Source organism: Amblyraja radiata, chromosome 34 (genome assembly GCF_010909765.2).
Source record: "Amblyraja radiata isolate CabotCenter1 chromosome 34, sAmbRad1.1.pri, whole genome shotgun sequence".
NCBI classification, from domain to species: Eukaryota; Metazoa; Chordata; class Chondrichthyes; order Rajiformes; family Rajidae; genus Amblyraja; species Amblyraja radiata.
In genome coordinates this window covers 25354234-25366212 of record NC_045989.1, presented here as the reverse complement: position 1 = coordinate 25366212, position 11979 = coordinate 25354234, and the positions used below count along the sequence as shown (strand labels likewise).

The 11979-nt window shown below is 46.6% G+C and overlaps 1 protein-coding gene across 2 annotated transcripts; it reads right to left on the bottom strand.

Moving 5' to 3' along the window:
• Positions 1 to 705: 705 nt before the first annotated feature.
• Positions 706 to 11156, bottom strand: LOC116991557 (E3 ubiquitin-protein ligase MARCH3-like). Of its 2 annotated transcripts, none has more exons than XM_033050250.1 (5): positions 10930 to 11156; positions 7039 to 7311; positions 4735 to 4930; positions 2922 to 3131; positions 706 to 1670 (listed from the first exon to the last, which is right to left on the bottom strand). In XM_033050250.1, exons 2-5 carry the CDS (start codon positions 7227 to 7229, stop codon positions 1512 to 1514), a joined length of 756 nt encoding a protein of 251 aa, XP_032906141.1. In that variant the 5' UTR covers positions 7230 to 7311; positions 10930 to 11156; the 3' UTR covers positions 706 to 1511. The 2 variants fall into 2 exon arrangements, with proteins under 2 accessions (XP_032906141.1, XP_032906140.1); XM_033050249.1 differs by lacking the exon at positions 10930 to 11156 and adding an exon at positions 10488 to 10727.
• Positions 11157 to 11979: the final 823 nt, after the last annotated feature.

Below are 11979 nucleotides of genomic sequence, written 5' to 3'. Positions count from 1 at the left end.
ATAGTGGTGTCTAAAAGACTTGTAGATAGGCACGTGGAGGAATAGAGAGATATGGATCATGAGCAAATAAATAAGATCAGTTTGGCATAGCTTCATGTGTAGGAAAGAACTGCAGATGCTGGTTTAAATCGAAGGTAGACACAAAATGCTGGAGTAACTCAGCGGGTGAGACAGTATCTCTGGAGAGAAGGAATGGGCGACGTTTCAGGTCAAGACCCTTCAGTCTGATTGGGGGGGGGGGGGGGGGGGGGGGGGGGGGGATGGGGACCAGTAAACAGTGGTGCAGCTGTAGAGTTGCTGCTTCACAGCTTCAGAGACCCGGGATCGACTCCGACCATGCACGGAGCCTGCACATTCTCTCCGTGACCTGCGTGGGTTTTCCCCAGAGATGCTGCCTGACCCATTGAGTCACTCTAGGGCTTTTGGGAAAGGAGGGGGGAGGGGAGAGGAGAGAGGGGAGGGCAGAGAGGGGAGGGGAGAGAGAGGGGAGAGAGGGAGGGGAGAGAAGAGGGCATACATTAAATTACTTTTAATGTCGGAAAGCCTACAGTTTATCTCTATGATCTAAACCTGCACCATGTCAGCTATAGATGGAATATTTGGATTCAAGAATTTGTTTTCCAGTCTAAACATTGATTTGAATTTGAAAATTTCACTCTTTAAATTCCCGTGCTATTAAAAATAACTGTATTTCACACTTTCCACTTAAAATTCACAAAATATTGAGCTGTTCCACATTTATTTTATTCTTTAACAAGGGTATCAATTTCAACATCTGTACTCAAAATTTTAACAGGCAGTAAAATCAACATGTTTATTATTTTATCAAACTGTTGCACTCAAAAAAAACTGAAACCAAAATTACAATGAAAGATTAAACATTGTGTTAGATGTTCTCTCAGTTTATATTAAAATAATATTTTGAGCCTCTGTATGATTTATCAAACTAAGTATAGTTAGGGTTTTTAATTTTTGTGGTGATATTTACCAATGTTTTTTCTCATTGTTTACAAGTGTCGTAACTTGCAATAATGCCGCATGTTGTGTGGTTTAGTGGCATTCTGACCATTGCTAAACCTACAACAGATAATGAATCAAATGCAGCAAGATTCACCTTAAACAGATGCCGTCTAACAGAGAGACGGTGAGAGAGAGAGTTGCTAGTGGTCATTTTAATTCCCACTATGAGAAAGATGATTTTATACCTGACAGCTCAGGTAATTAGCCCTGACAAGTAGCACAAGAACTCTCAAGGGGAATAATTGAATAAAAGGTACAAAGAAGTATTAGTTTACCACCAGTTTTAATATTCATCTTTGTTTGTTTGCTGTTGTATGATAATGCTGAATAGTCTGCAGTCAGGTAGCAGAATATTTAAGAAGGAGCAGTATTCATGGAAAGGTCATTGCTCGTTCTACCTTATTAACCCATTTTTGCTTTATTATTTGCTGTAACTTGGAAGATTGGTCCCTCTTCCAGCTGCAGAAGATTCAAGACAGTTCCTTCTGAAGTCAGACGATGGTTTCTTTGGAAACAATAATGCTTGTGTTTGGGGCTAGAAGGTTCGGCAGGTTGTTCACCACCACTTGTGAACGTGGAATTAGCAATTTAACTTTCTGATTGGTCCGCCTCCACTCCTTCAACAGCCGCATGTGATATCGGAACGAAGCCTGCAGACAAGATAAAGATGGTGAGTTTGCAAGTTGCCGCTTGTTATCTGCATATTATCTGTTTACTGGACCTCTGTCAACTTCCACTTTGCAACTTTCCTTTAGTTCGAGATATACAGTGTGGAAACAGGCCATTCGGCCCTCGCTGCCCTGCGATCACCCGTACACTCGTTCCACCCTACACACTGGCCACAATTTACAGAAGCCAATTAACCTACAAACCTGCACGACTTTGCGAGTGTGGGAGGAAACTGAAGCGCCTGGAGAAAACCCACGCAGATCACAGTGAGAACGTACAAACTCCGTACAGACAGCGCCCGTAGTCAGGATCGAACCCAGGTCACTGGCGCTGTAAGGCAGCAACTCTACCGCTGCGCCACTGTGCTGCCTCTAAAACTTAAGTCAAACTTGGCATTTGAAAATCGCTGTAACATTGGCCAATGCTTTCCTCCAAACTAGATCTCATCTCATGTCAATGAGAGGTGGTGAAAGATGGTGAGTTTGACAAAGAGACAATATGAGAATGTAACTACAGTTTTTATAACTGGTGGCACAATGGCGGCTGTGGTAGAGTTGCTGCCTCACCGCGCCAGTGACCTGGGTTCGATCCCGACCTCGGGTTCTGTCTGTGTGGAGTTTGCACGTTCTCCCTGTGACCCTGTGGGTTTTCTCTGGGTGACCTCCCACACCTCAAAGATGTGTGGATTTATAAATTAATTGGCCCTCTATAAATTGCACGGTGTGGATGAAAAAGTGGAATAACATAGAACTAGTGTGAACGGGTGATCGCTGGTCGGCATGGACTCGGTGGGCCGAAGGGCCTGTTCCTATGCTATATCTCTATACAGGTCCACCACTGATTTTCCGGCACTCTTGGTTCCAGAGCCTTTCTGGATTATCCGTGTTGCCCGACCAACAGAGGTCACGGCCTCTGAGAGGAGTCCAACGGTTCCGGAACATTCTGCTGGCAAAGTCGGCCATGGGAACGAATCTGCCGGCTCTGGCCAGGCCGGGGTTCCAGAGCCTTGGCCGCAGGGGGTCAAATTCCACTGTCCGATCGGCCGCGGAAGTGCAGATTGGTCACCTCGCCCGGCCTCAGGGACACATTCCCGGGGAGACTTCCAGGGGGGAATTTCATGCGCACTCTCGTAATTTTGTCCAGATTAAAGGAGGTGCCGGAAAATTAGTGGTGGACGTGGACACCAAATGAAATACATTTGGCAAGTGTACAGGTGCAACTTGCGTGCATACCGTTGTCCAGAGAATGTAAATGGTGATTAGCACAGCAGAAAGAATGAGAAGTCCCACTGCTTCTATACTGCTGTTGAAGTAAAAATGGTCAACGGTTCCATGGACACAGAGCCAGCCCGACAAAGTCGCCAATGGTGTGATGAAGAGAAAACAGATGATATCTCCACACAGCATCTTCCTCTTGTGTTGTAGTGCAGGGTCCTTCAGCCACTGGAAAACACACACACACACAAGCAGGTTAAAGCATTTCAATAAAGTCACCAAGTGCTGGAGTAACTCAGCGGGTCAGGCAGCATCTCCGGAGAACATGGATAGGTGACGTTTCACAGGTTGCTGGAGTCTGTGGGTCAGGCAGCATCTGGAGAACATGGATAGGTGACGTTTCACAGAGTGCTGGAGTAACTCCGTGGGTCAGGCAGCATCTATGGAGAACATGGATAGGTGACGTTTTGGTTCGAGACCCTTCTTCAGAATCAAAAGAGTCAAAACGTCACCCATTCCTTTTCTCCAGAGATGCTGCCTGTCTCGCTGAGTTACTCCAGCATTTTGTGTCTGTCTTCGGTGTAAACCAGCATCTGCAGCTGCTTCCTATGCTAAGTATCTCTCGAGACATGGACCATGTGGATCAGGACCCTTTTGCAGACCGCACAGTGATTGGTGTAACGGCGCAGCGGGTGGAGCAGCTGTGTCTCAGCACCAGAGACGCGGGTTTGATCCTGATCTCAGATGCTGTCTGTGTGGAGTTTACACGTTCTCCCTGTGGCCGTGTGGGTTTCCTCTCGGTGCTGCGATTTCCTCCCGCAACCCAAGGCGTATGGGTTTGCAGGTTAATTGGCCTGGTATAAATGTAAATCATCCTTAGTGTGTGTAGGATAGTGTTATAGCCCTGGCCCACGGTACGAGTTCATTCCAAGAGCTCTCCCGAGTTTAAAAAAAATTCAAACTCGTGGTAAGCACGGAGAATGAACGTAGCGGGTACGTCGGAGCTCGGGGACGTCTCTTAGCGCTAACGGCAGGTACTCCGGGAAGACTCGCTAACGGCAGGTAAGCAAGGGAAGACTGGTGAAGATTTTTCAACATGATGAAAAATGTCCACGAGAGCCCAGAGTACCGACGAGTGGCCATTACTGTCAATCTCCGTGTTCGAATCAGGGCAAACTCGGGAGAACTCTTGGAATTAACTCGTACCGTGGGACAGGGCTTTAAATGTGCGGGGATCGCTGGTCTCTAAACTAAACTAAACTAATGTAAACAGATAGCAGTGCCTGAGCCACTGATTGGGATAGTCATGTGGTGGAGAATAGGTCACAGTCTTGAGCTGGATCAAGTGAAGTCCAGGTCAACCACCTCTCCACTGGGATTACACACACCTGCAGCCAGGAGATGCAACTGGCATGTGATAGTGGGATCACATGGAACTAGTGTGAATGTGTGATCGATGTTGTATCTCAAAACACAGAACCCTTTCCGGTCTGAAGAGTGGTCTCGACCTGAAATATCACCTATCCACGTCCTCCAGAGATGCTGCCTGTCCCGCTGAGTTACTCCAGCACTTTGTGTCTATCTTCGGTTTAAACGCATCTGCAGTTCCTTCCTACACATCTGTGGTATTTTTCTTTGCTGACTTGCCACACAGTGAGTGGACGCTACACCACGTGTGAGGCTTTACCTATGGTACACTACGATATGATAGAATTTTATTTATCCCAGGAGGGAAATTGATACCTTTGTGTGAGGATGCTGAGGTAGCAATTCTCTCACGATTGAACCTGGTGTGTTCATCTCCCTCAGTCGGGGCTACAGTGTGTATTACCTCTAAGAGTGGTCTTGACATCCGTTCCAGAGTAAACTCGAAGTGGCATAGTTCACAGTGACTGGAGCACGATGCAGCCAGCCACTGCTCCAGGCAGCTGCGGTGAACAGTGCCCAAAGTCCCTGAACATTCACACGGAGAGAGCAGGCACTCCTTGTCGCCAGGGTCATGGCAAATTCTGCAGATGGGAATATCACTGTGCAGAATGAAAAAGAAAAAGGCTCATAGTCATACACTGTGGAAACAGGCCCTTCGGCCCAACTTGCCCATACCGACCAACATGTCCCAGCTACACCAGTCATAGAGTCATACACTGTGGAAACAGGCCCTTCGGCCCAACTTGCCCACACCGACCAACATGTCCCATCTACACTTGTCCCATCCGCCTGCGTTTGGCCCATATCCCTCAAGATTAGATTTCCTTTATTGTCATTCAGACCTTTCGGTCTGAACGAAATGCTGTTGCCTGCAGCCATACATGTAATAATAACAACACAATAAACACAAATTAACATCCACCTTCCTATCCATGTACCTGTCCAAATGTTTCTTAACTACCTGCCTCAACTACCTCCTCTGGCAGCTCGCTCCATACTCTGTGTAAAACTATTACCCCTCAGGTTCCTATTAAATATTTCCCCCCTCAACTTAAACTTATGTCCTCTTGTTCTCGATTCCCTTGCTCTGGGCAGCAAGGGACTCTGTGGGTCTACACCTCTCACCCCTCTTCAAGTAAAACCAATGGCTTACATTTTACGGGCATCTGCCTTGCACTGACCGTGAATACCTTGCACTGACCGTGTACAAAGTAGGTGTGGTGAATTGAAAGCCAATTTGACAAGCCGACCTCTCATCCGCTGACTGGAAAGAACAGTAATTAAATTGAGGTGTAAAACAAGGTGGGCACCAGGGCTGGTTTAGCATTCTGGTGCAAATAATTTGTTTGCACCACTCGGACATGAGGGGTAATGGGCCTGTCCCACTTGACGATTGTTTAGGCCTGTCATAGCCGTAGCAGGTCGCCAACCTACATCATCCTGGCGACAACCTACCATAGCACCTACGTCAGGAGAAGTCAAGCTACGCTCAATGGCATCAAACCCACTGTCGCCGAAAAATGTTCAACGTTGAAAATTTAGCGGTGACCAGAAAGACGCTTCGACTTTTTGCGCGACTGAGGAGCCGACTTCCCGCGACCACCCGCGAACATGTGGCGACAAACTAGTTGCCTAAAAAATTGCCTTAGTGGGACAGGTCCATAAGAACCAATGGGAAGATGAAGGGGTTTTTAAAAAACACAAAGTAGCTGATTTAAAATGTGTTGTTGAACACATGATGGAAGCCGACATCAAGGGGATATTTTAGAAATACATTTAAAATATTTGTTTCCGCCAACAGGTGGCGACACTTGTGGACTGCCCATGCTACAGGCAAAACAAGGCATTTCACTGTACCTCGATACATATGACAATAAAGTTACTTTCATTCATTGATTCATTCAAAATGTTGCATACTGGCCAAAAGGACTTTAAATGTCTGCACAACATTCCTGAGGAGGAATGGATTATCTGAACCATTGTGTAGGAAGGAACTGCAGATGCTGGTTTAAACCGAAGATAGATACAAAAAGCAGGAGTAACTCAGTGGGACAGGCAGCATCTCTGGAGAGAAGGAATGGGTGACTTTTCGGGGTCAAGACCCTTCTTCAGACCTTTCATACCGTCTGAAGAAGGGTCACAACCCGAAACGTCACCCATTCCTTCTCTCCAGAGATGCTGCCTGTCCCACTGAGTTACTCCAGCATTTTGTGTCTATCTAAGGCATTGTGGCAACATTGAACCTTGTGTAGAAGACTCACTTGTGTAGAAGACAAACTGGAAATTATTTGGGGATTTAAGTTCAGATGACCTGGTGAATTAAGTTAAAGCTGCCGATTAGAAGGATCCAAACATAGGTCACGGTAAATGTAGAAACGAAGAGCTGCAGATGCTGGTTTCAGTGGGCCGAAGGGCCTGTTTCCACGCTGTATCCCAAAACTAAACTAAATTAAACTCGTTATTCCCTTATCCTGTATCTGTACACTGCAAGTGGCTAGATTGTAATCATGTAGTCTTTCCGCTGACTGGATAGCACGCAACAAAAAGCTTTTCCCTGTCCCTCGGTACACGTGACAATAAAACTCACCTAGATTAAACCAAGTTCTCTGATTGTTAGGAACACAAACATTATCTGTGCGATCATGACATAATAATCTCGATCATTCTTACTACATGCGGAGAGTATTTGATGACTATACAAACTAACCTGGACGTGCTGCTGGTTCTGAGTATGGATGATGAAGGCTGGCCATTGCTGTATGTCACCTCCATCACATACTGCTGTTTTGATGCATTCTCTGGCAACTCGTCGGCAGAAGCAGCAATTGCTGCATTGCACGCATTGTTCAAAGGATTCTCTGCAGTGGCCTGCAAGTTATCAATCTTCATGGCAACCATGCCAGCATCATGTTGTCAAATTAATATTTATGCACTCATATTCCAAATGTAGACCGTGTGAAGTCATCAACACAGCATCCACCTTACAGGAGGGGAAAAAACAGAAATAACTTGTTTAGTGGATTCTAAATGTGTAATTTGAACCATACTAAATAAAACAGCATTTTCAACATTATTTCAGCACATTTCATAGGTTCTAGCATCAGAATTAGGCCATTCGGCCCATCAAGTCTACTCCGCCATTCAATCATGGTTGATCTATCTTTCCCTCTCAACCCCATTCTCCTGCCTTCTCCCCATAACCCCTGACACCCGCACTAATCAAGAACCTATCTATCTGGGATGGATGAGTTTAGTTTATTTTGTTTAGTTTCAGTTCAGTTTAGTTTATTGTCGCATGTACCGAGATACAGTGAAAAGCTTTTTTGTTGCGTGCTAACCAGTCAGCGGAAAAACAATACAAGTTACAATCGAGCCGTCCACAGTGTACATATACTGGATAAAGGGAATAATGTTGAATGCAGGATAAAGTCTAGTGCAGTCCAACTAAATATGATTCAAAGGTCTCCAGCGAGGTAGGTGGGAGTTCACGACCGTTCTCTAGCTGGTGAGAGGACGGTTCAGTTGCCCGTCCCTGAATCTGGAGGTATGTGCTTTCAAACCTCTGTACCTCTTGCACATTGGGCTCTCCAAACCGCGGAGTGTGTTTGACCGTGCCGCGTTGGAGTTTGGATCCTCCTGACGAGAGGGACTGTACATCTGGCTGTACGTAGCGGCGATTACAGAGGGTTTAAGGCCCCGACCACGGATGAACGGGGGAGGAGAACTGACTGAACTTTGTTGGCTTCCGCCACAGTGAGGAATGCTGTGGTGGATGTTTATGTTGAACTCTATTGTGTATCGTGGGCTCAATTTTAATGTGTATCGCTGCTGGCAAATTCATTTCACTGCGCCTTCGTTGGTGCATGTGACGAATAAATTTGACTTTGACCTTTTGACTTTGACATGAGAGGGGAGAAGAGGGAATGACCGGGGCGAGACTGGTCCTTGTGTTCATAAGTTCATAAATTACAGGAGCTGAATTAGGCCATTCGGCCCCTCAAGTCTACTCCGCCATTCAATCATGCTTGATCTATCTTTCCCCCTCACCACCATTCTCCTGCCTTGGCCTCAGAACCCCTGACGCCTGTACTAATCATGGGTGTTGGTCTGAAGAGCCTGTTTCCATGCTGCATGATTCCTATGTATTTATGAAGCTAATCTGCCTCCTATTTATAGTAATGCCCTGATCCTAGCGACTGTCAATAGAAATATGCTGCGAGATTTGTAGGAAGGAACTGCAGATGCTGGTTTGAACCAGAGATAGACACAAAATGCTGGAGTAACTCAGCGGGACAGGCTGCATCTGTGGAGAGAAGGAATGGGTGACGTTTCAGGTCGAGACCCTTCTTCAATCTGACGTCAGGGGAGAGATAGATACATAGATAAGCAAGTATAAAGGTGTGAAAACAGGGCAAAGGGAATGGAGATCCAGGACAATGTAGAATAAGTAAATAAGTTTATTGGCCAAGTAGTCACATACAAGGAATTTGCCTTGGTGCTCCGCCCACAAGTAACAACATGACATACAGTGACAGTTACGAATGAAAGCAAACAGAGATAGAATGTAGTCGGAGACAGTAAGACTGGTTGGAGAATTGGGAAGGGGGGAGGGATGGAGAGAGAAGGAAAGACAGGGTTACTCGAAGTTAGAGAAGTCAATATTCATACCACTGGGGTGTAAGCTGCCCAAGTGAAATATGAGGTGCTGTTCCTCCAATTTGCGCTGGGCCTCACTCTGACAATGGAGGAGGCCCAGGACAGAAAGGTCAGTGTGGGAATGGGAGGGGTAGTTAAAATGCTGAGCAACTGTGAGATCAGGTAGGTTAATGCGGACTGAGCGGAGGTGTCCAGCGAAACAATCGCCAAGCCTGCGCTTGGTCTCGCCGATGTATATTGCTGATATTTGTGCTTGGTTCCTGAAGGGTAGATGCAGCATGACTGAGCAGATGTGTTTCATTCTCCTCGATTCAGGACCAGTTGAATCATCCTACCACAACCAGAGAGCAGTGCTGAACTATCTAGCTCATTGGTGACCCTCGGACTATGCTCGATCGGACTTGCACTAAACTTTATTTCCCTATCATCTGTACACTGTGAATGGCTCGATTGTAATCATGTATAGTCTTTCTGCTGACTGGTTAGCACTCAACTAAAAGCTTCTCACTGTACCTCGGTACACATGACAATAAACTAAACTGAACTGAATTCTCCTCAAATGAGTTCCAATCGGTCCCCTGTTGTGGATAGGTGTCAAAGTGCCAACCAAATGGTTGATATTTATGTTTGATGATTCAGTCTGAAAAGTACACTTGCATTTGTATTGGATTGATTAATATTAAAGTGAAACCCTTGTGACATTTGTGGAGCCTGGAGACATGATTTTGAAAGCACTGGAGTGAGAGCTGGTGCATTACACCCCCAGCTCCCAACTTCAGAAAGGAGTTCTGAACAAGTCCAAAGAAGGGTCTCGACCCGAAACTTTCTCTCCAGAGATGCTGCCTGTCCCGCTGAGCTACTCCAGCTTGTGTCTACCTTCACACAGGATAAACATCCTCACTAAAAATGGTTCAAATACAAGAGGGTGCAACAATCATCAAATGTAATAGAAAACACACAAACTTCTGAAGCACCTTATAAAACAATCCAAAACTCTGTTTCTCCACACACAACCCAACAATATTCCGAGGCACTTTAGTGAGGGATGTACTTTCATTTCTAAATCTAAATGAGCTGGATCTTTGTCCGGGAGTTAGATCGTCATCTGGTCAATACACCAGAGACAGACAAACAGACAGACAGACAGAGAGAGAGAGAGAGAGAGAGAGAGAGAGAGAGAGAGAGAGAGAGGCACACACACAGAGTGACAGGCAGACAGACAGCCAGAGAGAGAGACAGATAGACACAGAGAGACACACACAGAGGGGGAGAGAGAGACAGACAGAGGCAGACAGACAGAGAGAGACAGACAGGGAGACAGAGAGAGAGAGGAAGACAGAGATAGACACAGACACAGAGACATACAGACAGACACAGACTGAGAGATAGACAGACCGACAGACGGAGAGACAGATAAACAGATACAGCCAAGTCTTGTGTGAATGTGCGCCGGTTGTGATCGGCGCGTTTACAAATGAAGGCTTTCATCTTGAAGCTTACCTGTTGCAACAGGATAGTTCCCCCGCTGTGGACGCTGTTTATTCAGCAACCGGCTCCAGTCAGCATCGATGTCCACATGAGCCCAGGTCCAATGTCGGCACCTTGATGTGTTCAATCTCGCCTTTCCCGTTGGTCCCGGGGCCCCGCGGCAGCTGTGTCTCGCTGCAACTTTGCTGACAATGTCTGCCTCACCCGGGCTGTCTGTCTGTCTGTCTGTCTGTCTGTCTGTCTGTCTGTCTGTCTGTCTGTCTGTCTGTCTGTCTGTCTGTCTGTCTGTCTGTCTGTCTGTCTGTCTGTCTGTCTGTCTGTCTCTGTCTGTCTGTCTGCCCCACACACACCAGCTGCGGGAATAATCCAATGATGTACAGAACAGTAACACAACAGATCAATGTGTGACACAACGGGCTGTAAACACCAGCGGGGTAAACACTCTGTCATGTACCTGCTGCCAATGTTATCCAGTCCACGCCGAGACAAAGGCCCGGGGAAGATAGAAACTGGGTCAGGATAAGTGTCACTAGTACAACCCTCCCCTCTGTCCTGACGTCTGATGCTCACATTCGCCTGGCTCAGTGCTGGCCTTGCTTGCAGCATGGGGCTGAGAGCAGTGTCGCTGCCTTCCCACTGCAAAGCCCCAGGTCTCCCACACCCACAAACCTCACACTTACAACTTTTCACAGGACGCTGCCGCATCCACACCCGCAAGGACCACCTGCCCCTCTGAATGGACACTGTAACACACTGGAGCAACTCAGCGGGACAGGCAGATGGGTGACGTTTCGGGTCGAGCCCCTTCTTCAGACTGAGAGTCAGGGGAGATACAGAGATAAGGAAGCGTAAGGTGTGGAGAACGAGACATCAAAGTGGGTTGAAGATTCCAGGAATAGGAGAAGGTAACAACAAAGCAAACAGAGATAAAATATAATCTGAGACAGTCAGACTGGTGGGAGAACTGGGAAAGGGGGAGGGATGGAGAGAGAGGGGAAACAAGGGGTTACTTGAAGTTAGAGAAGTTAATATTGATACCGCTGGGGTGTAAGATGGACAAGGGTCTCAGTTCAGTTTAGTTTATTGTCACGTGTCCCGAGGTACAGTGAAAAGCTTTTTGTTGTGTGTTATCCATCTCTATACATTCACCATCTATATCTCTCGTTTCCCTTTCCCCTGACTCTCAGTCTGAAGAAGGGTCTCAACACAAAACGTCACCCATTCCTTCTCTCCACAGATGCTGCCTGACCCGCTGAGTTACTCCAGCACTCTGTGAAACGTCACCTATCCATGTTCTCCACAGATGCTGCCTGACCCGCTGAGTTACTCCAGCACTGTGTGAAACGTCACCTATCCATGTTCTCCACAGATGCTGCCTGACCCGCTGAGTTACTCCAGCACTCTGTGTCCTTTAACGTTCAGTGTTTTCATTTTTGTTAGGTTTTTTTTCGTGTAAGTTTAGTTTATTGTCACGAGTACAGAGGTGGCGTGAAAAACCTTCTGT